General features: G+C 38.4%; 1 protein-coding gene across 1 annotated transcript in view; it reads left to right on the plus strand.

Annotated features, from left to right (window-relative positions):
* The window catches only part of crebbpa (CREB binding protein a), a 37,505-nt gene that overhangs the window by 12,825 nt on the left and 6,826 nt on the right, over positions 1-17,854 (plus strand). The window contains exons 3-21 of the mRNA XM_052591180.1: positions 3,659-3,823; positions 3,912-4,155; positions 5,851-5,964; positions 8,138-8,374; positions 9,152-9,245; positions 9,355-9,495; positions 9,816-9,933; positions 10,046-10,217; positions 10,632-10,694; positions 10,802-10,914; positions 10,997-11,176; positions 11,266-11,517; positions 12,935-13,081; positions 13,280-13,460; positions 13,547-13,665; positions 13,775-14,014; positions 14,870-14,958; positions 17,372-17,452; positions 17,628-17,684. Of these exons, the coding sequence (XP_052447140.1) occupies positions 3,659-3,823; positions 3,912-4,155; positions 5,851-5,964; positions 8,138-8,374; positions 9,152-9,245; positions 9,355-9,495; positions 9,816-9,933; positions 10,046-10,217; positions 10,632-10,694; positions 10,802-10,914; positions 10,997-11,176; positions 11,266-11,517; positions 12,935-13,081; positions 13,280-13,460; positions 13,547-13,665; positions 13,775-14,014; positions 14,870-14,958; positions 17,372-17,452; positions 17,628-17,684 (2,807 nt within the window). The remainder of the gene's footprint in view (positions 1-3,658; positions 3,824-3,911; positions 4,156-5,850; positions 5,965-8,137; positions 8,375-9,151; positions 9,246-9,354; positions 9,496-9,815; positions 9,934-10,045; positions 10,218-10,631; positions 10,695-10,801; positions 10,915-10,996; positions 11,177-11,265; positions 11,518-12,934; positions 13,082-13,279; positions 13,461-13,546; positions 13,666-13,774; positions 14,015-14,869; positions 14,959-17,371; positions 17,453-17,627; positions 17,685-17,854) is intronic.

Consider the following 17,854-nt stretch of genomic DNA (forward strand, 5'->3'; position numbering starts at 1 on the left):
GAAATGGCAGGTGTGTGCATTTGTATGTTCAATTCAAATCCCTTTGCGGAAAGAGCTAGTCATTTCAAGGGTTTGGGGCTGAAAAATGCTTGAATTTTGCGTTTCTTAAAAATTACTCATTACACCACCCTGCATTATATTTGCTGAATTAAGTCAAATATATATATATATATATATATATATATATATATATATATATTTTTTTTTTACTTACATATGCATTTTGATTATTACAATTTTGTAAACATTTCATTAACATGGAATTTAATATAAGACATGGAAACATTTCATATTTCATTTTTTTAATTGAACTTTTAATAAATAGCCGTTCAATTTGTAAATGTTCATTATTTCAATTAATTAGACATGCTTTTGGATTACTTAAGTTTTAACCATTAAAATGGAGTCCAGAAAAGAAAATGCAAAAAATGCAATTTGTTGAAAAAAAAAAAAAAGGAACCTGAGACAAATTAAACATAATTTGAAAAGAATTTCATAGGGCCCTAAAATGTATTTTTTGTTTAACTTTTAATGAATCGTTGTTTGTCTAAATTTCATTATTTCAAATAATTAGACATGCTTTACAATTACAAAGAAAAGTATATAATTTTTTTGCACCTTTCCATATTTCCGGAACATTGCCGGGTCGCCTTCTGTGTGAAAGCAACCACGTCCCGGGATCGATTACCGAATTGAACCCGGGTCGGGGACCTAGTAACATTGCGGTAATCGATCCGGAACGAGCGCTGTGTGAACAAAAGCCAGATCTAATTCCGTGTCGAAGTGATGACGCGCGTCATCGCGCGACTCTTTTACCGACTGTTTTGAAGGAAGATCAACGTTCGCGACGAAAACATATGTGCAAACTGTAATGAAGCAGAGAACAGTTTGTTCCTCACTTTCCGCGCTGACGCTGAGATCGTTTGCTTGCTTCAGTGAAAGTATAACGTGCCTAGCGTTGTCGACTCGTACATTACACGTCACGCGCTGATGTCACGTGTTGTTATGGGATCTTCAAGGGTTGTGTGTGAAAGCACGCACATATCCCGGGTAATCACTGCCAGTGTGAAAGTGCCAAATCTAGCAACCCGGGAACAATTACAGGAACACTTTACCCCTGTATTTGCCGGAATGGCAGTGTGAAAGGGGCTATAGAGATATTTTGAAGTCAGTGATTGATTGTATGTAACATTTGTGTATAATAGTGTCCAGCTACAGTGAAATATTTAATTTATTGAGAAATAAATGGTGTGATTAATGATAACTATATTATTGTTGACACCAACACTTGATAACTTTGTTTATTGTTTGCGTGCTGCAGATTTTGTCTTGCTATTTTAAATGTACAATCTTTTTAAGATCAGGTGGATTCTGATTGGCTCTCAACTATTCGACCAATATTTATTTATTTTTATTTCCGATGTCGATATATCGTGGTGCCCAATGGCTGGTATAAAGCCGATATATATGATATCACATGCTGTAATATAAATGTATTTTACATAATATTTATGAAATCAAAGTACGAGTATTGCATGCTGTCAGAATAAATGTCCTGAATCTGATGCATCAGTCGAAAAGAGAAAAGTAAAGCTAATAATAAAAAAAGTGCATCTATATCTTTGTTACTACTTTCAGCGTTTTTGTCACTATTTGACAAGAAAAAAAAACAAAAAACTTTTCAAATATTTTCAAAAAAAGGCAAAGCTTGATTATGTTCACGGATGAGGTAATGAATATAATTTTTTTTTATTACCTGTACTTTCCACAGTTATTCAGACAGCAAATATATTATAAAGAGAATGCGAGACTGACTTAAGTCTCAGTAAAGCGGTCCATACACGGTTCGATGTATGAATTTCTTACTTCATACGTACAGCACTTTGTTGTTTATGACAAAAGAGTTTGCGTCAGAGCTTAATTCAGTCAGCGAGTGTTCGTGCACTGAAGAACAAACTCATCTGAACGCCTCTGATTGGCCACAGCGTTCATAAGTTCAGACGACTTGTTTGTGGTTGGTTATAATGCACATAACTGTACAAATCATGGATAATTCTGTGCAAGTAGTTTTTGAATATTTTATTATGGAAATCTTACATGTTACGTGCCTTTTAATAAGAGTTTCATGTCAGGGTGAAATTGTGAAGTGTCTTGTTACAGTTGCAAATTTCTTCAATGTCCCAGTGACAAATAAGAGTGGTGAATGAGTGATTCTGGATATCTGTGTGAAGCGGAGGACACGAGTGAGGAAATCCTGGGCACGCTGCAGATCTGCTGAGAGAGTCAATCCTGGCTGCTCCGACAGAGAGATAATGTGTGTGTGTGTGTGTGTGGATGAGTGAGCACAGAGAGCAGCAGGAGAAGTGTGTTGGTGTGTATGAATGAGTGAGCAGAGCGGAGGGACGGCCGGTGCGTGTGCCTCTCAGCTGGCCTCTCTTATCTGGTGTGCTGGAGCGATGTCAACAGAGGAGAGCGGGCGGCTGGCACGCTGCTGGAGATTGTATGACGGGGGAAGACTCAAGATCAGATCCAGCAACTCCACCCGATTTGTTTAACATCTCATTGATTGATATGTAGGAGAGGAACATTTAATTGGCTGCAATAGAGCATACGAAATGCAACGGTCATGATGTGACATCACACTCACACTTTTCCTTTTTAACTCCAGTTCAACACAACTAATACTAATCAATTCAAAATGTAAAAACGAGTGCTGTCAGTCGATTCAAAAAATGAACGAATTAATCATACATTTTTCTGAAATTAATCGCGATTAATCCCACCTAACAAGTCAATGGAACGAAAAGTGTAGTATGACCCACCCATAATCCATAATGTTTTTCATAATGCAAATGCTCATGTTACAGGAATATAACTGTAAAATTAAGTATTTATTCATTTTTTGATAGAAATATAGTGTTTTACGATGATTTTAGGCAGCATCACTAATAAAAGCGGCCATTTGGTTGCACTTTTTGTTGTTTACTTAAAGATTTAAAACCAAAGCGTCAATATGTTACCAGTTTTACGATAATTGGTATTACATTGATAATTAGTTACAGAAATACAGTGGTATTTACCATTATTTCACAAAAGAAAGAGACACACATAGCCTGTTAATTAAGTCGTGTCTGTTTGAGTTTATTTGTGGTCACAGACAGTTTAGGTCTACATCACATTTAGATTTAGACATACCTGAGCTAAATATAAACATCAGGTATAAAGAGAGGAGACTTATTGACGGATCAAATATTTAAATTATGAAATACATCATTGGTCAGATTTTTTTCAGGTGGTCATATTTACCATGGTTATCTGTTATGTACGGTCACATTAGCAAAATTGACCAAAAAAGTCTACAGTGAATAGTCTACAGTGAGGCTTGAAGCACAGCTCACACAGAAGTCACTTTCAAACAATTTACTCGGCTGTTTCTGTTCACATGACCAACTTACAAAATTTACATAGGGGAAATCTTTTGCCCTCACTCAAAATTCCCAGTCATGTGGATCCCTATTCAGAAGACTGGATTTCACCCTTGAAAACAATGCTGATTGATCACATAGTACAGTAACAGTGATCCTTTTACCAGATGTCATCATAGACATGAGCTGCTGTGTCTCCTGACGTGATGTTTCTGCTTTTCTTTGGTTTGTAGATGGGCATGGCAGGTGGCAACAGTCCGTTCGGTCAGTACCAGAGCGGAGGGCAACAAATGGGCACGACTGGCGTGAACGCTCAGAATAAAGGCGCCCTCCCCAACAGCCTGCCCCAGTTTCCAGCTGACCTGAAGGCAGCGGCGGTCACCAGCGTGCCGAACATGGTGAGTTTCCCATCACTCACACTAACAGGATTGAGCAGGCAGGTGGAAGCTGACTCTGTGACGCCGTGGCCGGTTCTCTCGCCCGCAGCCCCAGCAGCAGCAGGTGTCGGTGGGGATGGTGGCAGGTCAGGGCGTGTCCGCGGGACCCACGGCCGACCCGGAGAAGCGCAAGCTGATCCAGCAGCAGCTGGTCCTGCTGCTCCACGCACACAAGTGCCAGCGGCGCGAGCAGGCCAACGGCGAGGTGCGGCCCTGTGCGCTGCCCCACTGCAGGACCATGAAGAACGTCCTCAACCACATGACCCACTGCCAGGCCGGCAAATCCTGCCAAGGTGAGTCCACCTCAAACGCCTGTCACCAGAGCTCACGGAAGGCTTTTCCACACGACTCACAAACACGAGCGTCACATGCTGCTTTGATTTCAACTGGAAAAGATCGTGTTGCAGAAGGGTGAAAATGCTAATACAGTGAGGGAATTTGTGTGGAATTTCTTTTGTTCCCTAATTGTACAGTTAAAATCATTTTAATAATGGTTAGGAAGATATATGTGGGGAACAAAACTTCCTGCAGTTCCTTTGCCAAATAAATGTAAAACAATTCTTGCAAAAGGTGTGTTGCACCTTTTCCACACCTCATACACAACAACAGACCTTCAATATTACGTTGCAAACACTTGTGGGTTCACAGCCAGTAACGTTTCATTCACTCAAACACACGGGGAATTTCCCGAGCAAACGCTCTGCTCCGTCTCAAGTATAACAGTCCATTTAGAGAGAAAATTGTTCTCTTTATGGTATGATGCAATATTAAGGGGTTGGCAGACGTCTCTCAGAGCTTTAGTTGATGTTGGAGCCGGAGCACAGGGCTTCATTTTTAACTCCCACACCAGCCTGGTGCCAAGCGTGCTGTCCACTGTGCCAGCTCACTTCCTGTTGCTCCGCTGTGACCCTCGTGTCTCTCTCTCGGACTCCTGAGGAAGGACATGAAGGCCTGAGACCACTCTTAAAGCATCATGTGTTTGGTGCCTTCTGAGGACTCTCGCTTCCTTCTGTAACCGGAAAACTATAAAACACTGTAATGTTAATATTATAATGCAAATATCTTGTGTGAAGTGGCTATGGATATCGTTCAGTATTAAATCTTTTTGAAAGAAAAATATTTGTATTGGTAATTCAAATAATATTCATATATGAAAGACAGTGATTTAAAATAAATTAAAATGTTCTACTAGTATTAATAATGCTATTCTAATAAAGTTAAATTCTGTAATTTGATTTAAATGCTGTTGATTGAGCCACAGGAAGTATAGAAAAACAAACCAAAAAACAATGTAGCCAGTGGTATATTAGTATTATTTATGCACTGTTATAGTATTTATTAATATTTTGAGGGTTTTTATTTTTATAGTATCGATTTACTTCAATTTACTACACTGACAATTCACTGTTTTATAAGTTTTATCCATTGTTTTTTTGTTATATTTAATTTGTTTTATCAACATATTTCAGTTAGTTGCCAAGGCAATGTTTTTTTAATTTGTAAAAGTAGAAATTTTATGTTTTAACTCTAAAGTAATGTTAATTCACCTATAAATTAAGTTGTATTTTGATTGCATTGTATAATGAAATTTAATTTATAATTACTTTATGTAGTATTTATAATTATCACATATTTATTTATCCTTTTTATTTATAACAAAAAAAAACCTTAACCAGTAACATTTTAGCACTCGCTTAGTTTCTGTTTTCATCGTCCCACTGGATAATCCCTCCTACAGTGAAATGTCATAACTGTAATTAAAACATCTGCGATTTATGTCATTTGTAGTATGTTTTTACTTCCTGTGAGGAACGAAAAATGACTCTTCACAGAAAAAAAATGTCCTTCTTTGCTGTGGTTTTAGTGCAGTCACTTGTGGCAGATGTGTGTGTGTCTGCTCTCCCACAGGATCTTTTTGCTCCCAGTTTTGCAGCAGTTAGACACACTTGCACTTTGGCTCAGGCTTTCTTCTGTCTCTGTCTCTGCAGTGGCTCACTGTGCTTCATCGAGGCAGATCATCTCGCACTGGAAGAACTGCACGAGGCACGACTGTCCCGTCTGCCTCCCGCTGAAGAACGCCAGTGACAAACGCAACCAGCAACGTGAGTCCCTCCTCTGTACTCGACAGCACAACTGAATGATAATAATAATGGTCATTTCATATTTCTATTGTATTCTAATTTAATGATTTTATATACATTTTATACATATAAAAGAATAAAGATAGTTATTATGTAATATTATTGAAGCATTTCTGTGGAATAATAAATGGAAGTGTGAGAATTACATAACTGAAAACTACTTTATATTTATAATATCAGAAGACTGATTTATACTGATTTACACTTTATCATACTTAAAGAAATACTTAAGGTCCTTGGACACCGAGTCTGAAACTCTCGACTGAAATTTTCGTACGTAAAAAAAAACACATGTTGTGTCGATCATGTTTACACACTGCCCATGAAACCTTCATCCATCAAAAAAAAAAAAAAAATCTGATCGGGTTAAACTTTCTGCATTCTTCGCACCCGTAGCAAGCATTTTGACTATTCAGAGCCACCGTACAAGTGAACGCCAAAACCCAGAATGGCGTCTTAACAAGTTGATCCACTTCGTCTCGCAGCACAAAGCACTGTATAGGTCCATTCCATGGAAATCGGTGGTCTTTTTAATATGTGGCTCCTGTATTATATATATTAATTAATCCGCATCGGACTCAGTGTGCAAGGTTTCTGTGCATGACAAACTTTTAGGATGACGAATATGAAAAAATGCATTCTGAAATTTCTGATTCAGTGTGCAAGAACCTTTATTTTGGAAATGATATACTTTTTGAAATAAAATTATATATAAATATTATTATGTAAGATTATATAATAATATAAGTGCAAATTGAATGTAATATTTTCAGACACTTAAGTGCTTGTTAATTGCAATCTAATACAATACAAAATACAAAATTTGTATTTTAGATAAAAATGAATATTGTAGATAAAATGAATAAGTGCACTTCTCAAAACAGGAAAAGATTTAAACATTTTAAATACTTTTACTTTGAAATGATTACAAAGTATGTTTAAAGTGTACTTAAGTGTGTTTCAGAATTGGTTATGAAAGTGTACTTGATATTTTATCTGCAAGTATCTTCTTTTAATTATTCTTGTAAGGTTTGAAGTACACTACAAGTGAACGTTCAGTACAATTAAGCGCACTTCTTTTTCACAAGTATGTGCTTTTAAACTACATCCTCATGTAAAGAAGTTCAATTGTATTCAAAATTTGTGACAAAGTTAGAGATTTTTTTTTTATGCCAAAAATCATTAGGCTCTTAAGTAAATACAATTTTCCATGAAGATATTTTGTAAATTTTCTACAGTTAATATATCAAAACTTAATTTTTGATTAGTGATATGCATTGCTAAGAACTCATTTGGACAATTTTAAAGGTAAAGTAATGTATTGTTCCATGTTCAGTTGTGTACCACGCGCAAGGTTTTTACGCATAGTCCAAGTCTTCTTCTCTGTTTTTAGTGTATCTCTATGGCAGAATTACAGCGCCTCATGCTGGTGTGGCATATATACTTCATCATTTTGAGTCCGTTTTGTGGTTTCGTGTGAATACGCAGATATTTCTTGAGGCAAGGGGAAGAAAAATTGGATAAGAAAAGCTCTGGCTCCGTGTGGATGTGGCCTAAGATTGTTGTACCATTACATTCATGAATACACACAAGTGTATTCTTTTAAAGTACATCATTATATTATAATTCAGGATTCAGGGATCAAATTGCGTTTAAGCGGCACTGTTTTTAGGATATGCAGTTGTTCAGCATGATTCTGTAAGGAGTGCCGTGATGGTAGCTGTGGAGGTTTCAGACGGGCCGTGTGTCTGAGGGGGAGGGGCGTTAAGCGGTGACTCATTAAAATCTCACACTGTTACAGCTCCAGCAGACCCGCAGAGCGCCTCTCCCTGTGCCAGCCGTCTCTCATCAGGACTCTGAGAGCGGCAGGCAGCTCAAGTGTTTGTTTTTGCGCTGTGGGATCTACATGTTGGAGAGTCGCCGCTGCCATATTTCTTCCCCATGCAAATGGCGTCTCGGACCCCCTCCCCTTTCCTTTCTACTTCCCCTGTTTTTTCCACGTCGTTCGAGATGAGTGATGAGTTTGTTTTCGTTTTTGACGGACAGATTCTGCCAATGGTTTAAGCAGAATCAGACGTGAAATCTCATGCAGATCTTATTTGAAATATGCCGACATGTGTTTCCTGCGTTACAGCGATGCTGAGTCCCCCAAACACTGGTCTGCAGAGCCCTATCGGGACGGTTGGCACGGGCCAGCAGACGGCCCCCGCTCTACCCAGCTCCACGCCCATCGACCCCAGCTCCATGCAGCGGGCGTACGCTGCCCTCGGCCTCCCCTACAGCAGCCAGACCCCCACACCGACCCAGTCCCCCGCACAGACCACTGCACAGACCCAGCACCAGCAGCCAATGAGAACCATCAACACGCTCGGTGAACAACTCTATATTGTAGAAGAATGTCTATGTGTAGTTAATGTGTTAATAGATCAAATAGATACTACAAAAAATAATACACATAAACACACAAAATATTTGTTTATTTTATGAGTATTTATTATGAAATGTTTGTTTTTATGTGGTTCATATATATATATATATATATATATATATATATATATATATATATATATATATATATATATATATATATATATATATATATGTATATGTATGTGTGTGTGTGTGTGTGTGTGTGTGTGTATACATATATGTGTGTGTGTGTGTGTGTGTGTGTGTGTGAGACATTTGGGGAGTATGAGTTATAAATGATCTTTTATTAGTTTTTTGTTTAAACACGCATACAAAATAAATAGAATAAAAACAAACAACAAAAATAGTGTCAGTGTATTGAGATAGAGGCTTTATTCATATTTCAAATCAATTTTTATATTTTCTTTTTTAAGTTTAAAGTTTCAGTCATTTATTATAGTAATTTTTCATGTTTCTATAGTTATTAGTGCATGTTTACATTTTTATTATTTTAGTGTATCGTGTTATACTAAATTGAAATGAAAATGTATGTGTATTTTATTTCAAGTAATGAATAGTTTTATACTTTTGGTTTGAGTATTTCAGTATTAATTTTTATTATATATGCAGGGTTATTATATATTTAAATTCTTTGTCAATATGATGTATTATAATAAATTTAGGATTTAAATATTATATCAAATGATTATAATTATATGATTGATTTATTTTCGTCCAGGGGGTGGTCAGTTGAACCCAATCGGCGTACCGACATCAGACCAGGCTAAGCTGCTCTCAGATGGCACCATGTCGTCAAACCTAAACCCTAACAAGTGAGACATGGACACACACCAATCAAAACACACCCCAGCTCGTAATTGCTCAAAATAGGTGTTTTAATACTGTTTGCTTACTAAATATCTCCCTGCTCTCCTTACGCAGTCAGCTGATGCCGGACGGCCCTCTGTTAGGCAGCATGGGTAGTAACCTGCCCACAGCCGCCCCTCTGTCAGCCACCGGTGTGAGGAAATCCTGGCACGAGCACGTCACGCAGGACCTCCGCAACCACCTCGTACACAAACTGTTAGTGAACGCTGCTCTTGACTTAGATATATTTTAGAAAGGTTTTTAATTATGCTCAGCAAGGCTGCATTTATTTGATCAAAAACACAATATAGCGAAACACTATTACAATTCAAAATAACTATTTCATTTGAATATATTTTTAAATGTAATTTATTCCTGTGCTGCAAAGCTGCATTTTCAGCATCATTGCCACATGATTCTTCAGATATATTCTTCTAAAATGCTGATTTGATGCTCAAGAAACATTTCTGGTTCTTATTGTTAAAACAAGTCATTGTTTTGAGTGAACGGGCTTTGCTCTGTGTGTGTTTGTTTAGGGTGCAGGCCATTTTCCCTACGCCTGACCCCGCCGCCCTGAAGGACCGTCGCATGGAGAACCTGGTGGCATATGCACGAAAAGTGGAAGGGGATATGTACGAGTCGGCTAATAGCAGGGTGAGCACAGCCCCTCTGTCAGGGTTACACCTCATCCTAAAGGCCAATAAAGTCCAAATCTTCAGTGTCGATTACGTTGATTTAAACACTGTTGTCTGTGTGTGCTGTATAGGACGAGTACTATCACTTTCTGGCAGAGAAGATCTATAAGATCCAGAAAGAGCTGGAGGAGAAGAGAAGGTCCCGGTTACAGAAGCAGATTATTAACCAGACGCCCATGACTGCAGCAGGACAGCAGCCACCGGCCCTCAACCAGCCTAATGTCATGGGACCTCGGCCACAGAGTTAGTCACTTTAAAACTACGGCTCCCAAGCAGTTAGAACTCTGATCTGATTACATGATATGCCATTTGTTTATCAAAGTAATGGCACATTGATTTTTAGGCCTTTACAGCTTCACTTTTAAGGCTACAGTGTGCCCAAAAAAGTGTTTTCAGAAGCTGAAGTGGCATTTTGGTATATTTACACAGACTGTTCAAATGTGGCATGAATGCATTTACGCTGCAATTAGAATTGCATACATAGTGCTATGAGATTTAATGTGCATTAAAGGCAGGGAAGGGGATGTGGTTCAAAAACATTTTATGTTGTTTGAAAGTCTCTTTAAAACATTTTAATTCTAACTAATCGCACCAAAGTAACGTGTTAAATCAACAAAGCTGAACGCACAAAATTTCCGATCTCTTCCCTATTTTCAGACGGACCTGTGCCGATGCCCAGTGTGCCAAATCAGATCATCAATCGCATGCAGGTGTCTCAAGGTACTTCAGTCCCACTTGTAGCCTATCACTGTTGGAGATGCGTTTGTTTTCTGAACTCTAAACAAAAATCTCTGCGTTTCCAATCTTTTGTGTTGTTTTTCTAACAGGGTTGAATCCATTCGGCACGATGCCCAATGTCCCGATGTCTCAGGCTCCCATGACAACCCGTGCCGCCTCTCCGATAAACCATCAGCAGATCAACATGAACCAAGTCCCGACGGTCAGTGTCCAAGTCTGGACACTTCTCGTTTCTGCTCTCCGGACACGCATCTCATTGTATCGTTCTCTTCATTTTTTCGCAGATGAATATGTCTCCAACGCGAATGCCCCCCACGCAAAGCATGCTGGGAGCTCACAGCGGGAACATGGTGGCACAGACGGCCAACCAGACGCAGTTCATGGCTCAAGCGCAGTTCCCCGCCAACACCAACGCAATGAACGTCAACATGGGCCAGCCCAACACCCAGGCGGCCGTTTCACAGGTGCACACATGCACTCATGTCCTAAGTGATGTTATTCTGCCTGACAATGTCCCCTCTAAACTTGAGTGTGATCTCTCCTCCCCCAGCAGCAGCCGAACGCTAACCTCTCCCTGAATGCACTTGGTCCCTTGGGCCGCCAGCTCGGCTGTCCCGCACCCCCTCAGGCTTCACTCCGCTCCACACCGCCCCCCAACGCCATCGCCAGCACCACTAACCTGCCCGCAGCACTGCAGCCCAGTCAGGCCTCCACACCCGCCTCCGCCCCTGCTCAGGGCACCCCGCCTCACATGCAGCCCCAGACGGAGCTGCCCCTACCTTCCCAGCAGCACCCAGGAACACCGGTGAGACCCGCAGATCCAAAACATAGTGAGCTTCCCTCACAGGCAGCATCCCCCAAACTAGTGGAGCCTCATAACTGACTGGTTGTGAGGTAGTCGGGACATAGACCGCAATCTTTGAATGCTATTGCGCTTTTAGGAAAATATTTATATTTTTTCTATAAAAAAAAATATAATTGCCCTTTTAAGATGGTTTGCTGTTTTGTTTTTGTTTTGTGTTTAGAATTATTTTTAAGAATAATGAGAACAATAGTAATAATAATAGTAGTAGTAATAATAATAATGTCGATGTTGCTGCTACTGTATTAAAAAATTACTGTAAAATAAAAGTTTGGACAAAAATATTGTGATTGTATTCTAGTATGACTATAAAATAACCATAACCTGATAATATTACTACTACTCATAATGATGATGATGATGATGATAGTTCTTATAATAATAAAGTATTTTATTTATTTATTATAAAATATATTAAATAAGTAAATTTACTTTTGTGATATTTCACATTAAAAGAAATATATTGCTTTTGGAGAGTCCTGGTTTGTGGCATAGTTTATACAAAATATTGTTAATACACACCAATACGTCTATAAAATAAACCCAATATAATAATAACAATAACTATTATTATTATTACTACTACTGCTACTACTAAACAATAGTATTAAATAAATTAAATATCGCTAACCTAATAATAATAATAATTATTATTATTATTATTATTATTATTATTACTACTACTACTACTACTAATAATAATAAATAAAAAGTTATATTAAATATTATTACTAAATACTGTTATATATTATATATTTAGTAAGCAATTAAGTAAAGACACAGAGGCTCTTCACAATTGATGACAGTAGTGTTTGAAAATAGCATGTTGCAAAGCTAAATATCACGGTTCTACACGAAGCAAAACGTACATAGAATACACAAATATTTGTATTTTATTTTTTTTTATCAGAATAGTGTTCATAGTCATTCCTAGTCAAATTGCCATGCATACTAGGATGAATAAATGGACTGTGGCCTGATTTTGGCCCTAAACGATACATATTGAGATCCAGACACACCAAACCGACATCAAAGAACTAGTGCTGACCGAAGACGACGTGGTGTCACCTCATGCCACCTGCATCTGGGCCAAATGTTTGAGCTTGAACACATGCAAAGACTACAGCTGACTAGCACATGTGGGTTGCGTCTGGCTTAGATAACTCCTCCATACCAGTAGGTGGCAGTATTTGTTAATGGTAATCCGTTTTGTTCTTCCAGGGAAACTCACTAGGATTTGGAACAAAGAGTGTTGTTGTCAAACCAAACGGTGCCATCTTTCCAAAAAACGACACCATAATTGCTCAGCTTTAAGACAAAATTTAAATAAAGGTTATAAATCTGATAATTTGTCTTTCAGAGCGGTGACAATCGTGTGCCCACCCCAGCCTCAGCAGCCAGCGCCGAGCTGCACTCCCAGCATGCCGTGCCTGACGCACCGCCCAGTGACACTAAAACAGAAGAGCAAGAATACGACATCGGCATCAAAACAGAGCCCAAGATGGAGGTGTGTTGTGCATGTTTTCAACACCATCAAATCAGCAGATTAGAATGATTTCTGAAGGATCATGTGACACTGAAGACTGGAGTAATGATGCTTTGCATCACAGAAATTAATTGCAAATGAAATTTAGGGCTGTTAAATGATTAATCACATCCAAAATAACAGTTTTTATTATACATGTGCTTGTTCTGCCTTTGTCAGACGGAGGACAGCACAGGCTCCCTTTTGGTCAAAAAGGAGGAGCAGGAGGGGTTTGAGGCTAAGCAGGAGCCAATGGAGACCGAGGACAAGAAGACAGCCCTGAAGACGGAGACCAAAGAGGAAGATGAAGGCCGGACGAACGGCACAACATCCTCTTCACCGCCCCAGTCTCGCAGGAAAAGTATGAACTGATATTTATTTTCTGTTAGGTCTTTTTATTTCTGTTGCTTTCATAAATCTTTTGACTCCTGCTCGCTGTCGTCTCAGTCTTTAAGCCTGAAGAGTTGCGGCAGGCATTGATGCCCACCCTGGAGTCTCTGTACAGACAGGATCCGGAGTCTCTTCCCTTCCGGCAGCCGGTGGACCCCATGCTTCTTGGCATCCCTGTGAGTCTCACATGCCTATATCGTCACTGAATCATCTTTAGAAATGTGAAACTGTGTGAGTACACGTTTGACTGAACTTGACTGAAGGTGATTCTTCTTCTACCTTCAGGACTACTTCGACATCGTGAAGAACCCCATAGACCTGTCCACTATCAAGCGCAAGCTGGACACGGGTCAGTATCAGGAGCCGTGGCAGTACGTGGATGACATGTGGTTGATGTTCAACAACGCCTGGTTGTACAACAGGAAGACGTCGCGCGTGTACAAGTACTGCTCCAAACTGGCCGAGGTGTTCGAGCAGGAGATCGACCCCGTCATGCAGAGCCTCGGCTACTGCTGCGGGAGGAAGGTGAGAGGAACTGACTCTCAGTACTGGTCATCAATCCACTTAACTTACAATAATAATTATAGAATAACTGTTATACAATAATAACTCTCAATAATAATAATAACAATAATAAAGTATATTAAATATAGCATTGTATAATGGTTGTGCAATAATATCTCCACAAATAATAATAATAATGTGCAAATAAATGTATATTCTTTATATTCTTCTGCAATAAAAGGTTTTAGAATAATGTCACTCTAAAGTAGTATTAATAATAATAATAATATACATAAGAAGTGTATATTAATATATATTATTGTTTAATTACTTGACTACAAGTTACACAACAACGCCACTACTACTAATAATAATGTGAAAATAAGTGTATATTAAATATATTATTGTCTAATAAATAGTTGTACTATTAAGAGGTTGTATATTTCCAAAATAACGTAAATAATAATGTGCAAATAAATGTATTGTTATATAATAAAAGGTTATACAATAATAGCTCTCAAAAATAAGTTATAATAATAATAATAATAATAATAATAGAGAAAACATAAAAATAGCATTATATAATAAATGGTTGTACAATGATATATATACCGCCATATATAATATGCAAATAATACGCAATTAATCACATTATTTTCTATGATTTTCTGTGATTAATTGCATTATTCAGAAAATTCTATAATTAATTCAAAAATAGCGTATTGTGCTAACAGTGCACGCTAAATAAAGTTATTGTCTATCAAAAAAAAACAATTAAAAACTAGTCAATTCCCGGTCGTCTGCACACAAACGCTCGACATAAACAGACTTTTCTGCTTGTGTGTCTGAACTCTCTCTTCTTCTTTCCCCCCACAGTACGAGTTTTCTCCTCAGACGCTGTGCTGTTACGGCAAGCAGCTGTGTACAATACCCCGAGACGGCACTTATTACAGTTATCAGAACAGGTGAGGGAAATCCAGATCAAGAGCACGAATTATAATTCCCACTTTGACAAACGCATGTTATTTATTTCTTTTTGGAGATGGTCCGAAATAAAAGCGAAGGCGAGATATTGAAACTTTTCCTTCATGAAATTGGTTGTCAAGACATCCAGTGTGCATATAGCGTTTCACATAATCGGACGACAGTTCACGCTAATATGAGTAATTATTATTATTATTCATATTATTGTTTATTTTTGTTATCACTTAGATTGTGGCCATTTGAGTTCTAGCAGTGTCCAGTGGTTCCCATACATTGAGTTATTTGTGTCGGCTCGTCACAATATCAAAACTGACCGCCACAAATAGATTTTCCAAAAGTATTAGACTTCGTTGAATAAACTGAGCACCGCACATTTCAAAATTAAATGCAGCCGTGGGTGTTTTTATATGAATGTATCTTTAAAAAAGATCTTCATTTAGTCTTTTCTGTAATGCCTGCTGAAGCAGAGCTGATTTGATTACAGCCGTTATATCTCCTGCTCCAGCAGCGCCTCCTGCTGGCAGAGAATGAATTTGCATTTGCAGTCTGTGAGAAACACTGAAGTCTGTCAGCAAACATACACAAAAAGCATGCTTCAGAGCTGTTTTGAGGCGGTGCTTAAATTGTATTACAATGAATTAGGCTACTGCTACTAACTATCACTATCATGTACCATGCAATTAACATTTACTCAAACTCTCTTTTATAAGATAAAGAGGGAAAACAAAGCAAAAAAAAAATGGGTGAACATATCGGGCTAAAAAAATCTGCATCGTATATTGGCCTTCAGCTGCCCTGATTTCTAAATATTGGCATCATCCTGAGAAAAACCCTTATCGGTCGACCTCTATTGCTGACCCTTCAATTAACTGTTTACCATTCTTGCACTTATTATAAATGCAAAGGCATTCAAAATTCTTATTTTTGAATTGATTTTTTTTTTTAAATCTATGTTTATTTGTCATGCATGTTATGTACATTTATTAAGTTTTGTGATATCCAATTGTTCTGGTCCGGACCTTTGACACTGATGAAAATTCAGATTTGGACATTTGACTATAGATTTGACAACCTGGCCTATGAAAACGTTAAAGAGGACACTCAGGTTAAAGTCTCTCTAGTGCTCTCTGTCGTATGGTGTGGTTGGTTCAGCAGTGTGTGGTTTTGACACACATCGGGCAAATCAGACGTTGACATTAAACATGATGGGTACACTAGCATAGTTAGCTCTAAGGCCTCTTCATATGTATTTTGCTTGAATCACAACCCCTCCCCCTTTCTCTTTCTTCACGGTTACACTGCTTTAATTCTCCAGCCAGTCCTAATTTATTGGCAGTTGTAATATTTGCACTGGCACATGTGTTAATTTTTTTTTTGCTGCAATTTGCCTGGTTACTCATAACAGGCTCCTTTGTGCCCCCTGCAGCACAGAGCACGTCCCTGCAGGCAGTCGCTCTCGCTTGTACACTCACATCCTCAGCTGACACTGTGGATCCAGTCTGTTTTTGCAAGCCTTTTGACAGATTTCTCTTTTATTCTCCATTATCTCGTCACATCTTTGTTTTAAAGGACTAGTTCACCCATGAATTAAAATTTAGTGAACATTTACTCACCATTTAAGATGTTGTTGAGTTCGGTTCTTCATCACATTTGGAGACATGTAGCGTTAAATCACATGCTCACCAAATGATCCTCTGCAGTGAATGGGTGCCGTCAGAATAAGAGTCTAAACAGATGATAGAAACATCACAATAATCCACAAGTAATCCACACCACTCCAGTGTGAAGTAAAAAGATGCGTTTATAAGAAATAAGTCCATAATTAAGGCTTTTTAAACTTCAAACCATCGTTTCCTGCTAAATTAAAGAGTCCTCTATTCATAATATTCTGTGAAAAAGATGTTTTGACTGAATCAAATGCACATATCAAGCATGATGTACAAGGAAAAAAAAACAGTCCAAACGGTTTTAAACAAATATGTTGATGCGATAGACAACGGCAGATGGACTTTTTCACTGATGAAAGCATGATTGTGGATTATTGACTGGTTTAAAGTTAAAACGCCATGTTTGGATTCTGACGGCACCCATTCACTGCAGAGGATGCATTGGTGAGCAAGTGTAATGCTACATTTCTCCAAATCTGTTTCAATAAAGAAACGAACTCATCTACGTCTCGGATGACCTGAAGGTGAGTAAATTGTGGGTACATTTTCAGCAAATTTTTCACTTTGATTGAACTATTACTTAATTGTTGAACACAAGGAAGCCATTCATATTCTACAGTGTCAAATGACTTTATAATCTGAGAAATTTGGATGAATAAATATGCGTATGTGTGCCTCTACATATTTCTTGAAGCGCTTCATGACTCGGCTGTTTGTGTGTATACAGGTATCATTTCTGCGAGAAGTGCTTCAATGAGATTCAAGGAGACAGTGTGACGCTAGGAGATGATCCAGCTCAGCCCCAGACGTGAGTGATTGCTCACCTTTTTTGGGGTTATATTCAAGCTCGGTTGTGGAGATTTCATCACTTCAGTTCAGAATCATTCCGAATGATTCCTTTTCTCCATTCCATAATAAACTGAATCGTTTTTTAATGATTTAAGCGTTCAGCAAACCTGATTGTGGATCTTCTTTGTATGCAGCATGATCTCTAAAGACCAGTTTGAAAGGAAGAAGAATGACACGTTAGATCCTGAGCCGTAAGTAAACGCTCCACTTAATTTCCCAGAATGCCACGAGGCAATCAAATAGCACATGCTTTAATAGTAGGGCTATGTTGGCCAGTATTGCCTTTTACATTAGTCTGCTCTGGACTTGTTTCACCACATGGCCTCTGCTCACTGGCGCCTCCTGCTGTCAACAACATAAG

The sequence above is a fragment of the Carassius gibelio genome, chromosome B22 (genome assembly GCF_023724105.1).
Source record: "Carassius gibelio isolate Cgi1373 ecotype wild population from Czech Republic chromosome B22, carGib1.2-hapl.c, whole genome shotgun sequence".
NCBI lineage: Eukaryota > Metazoa > Chordata > Actinopteri > Cypriniformes > Cyprinidae > Carassius > Carassius gibelio.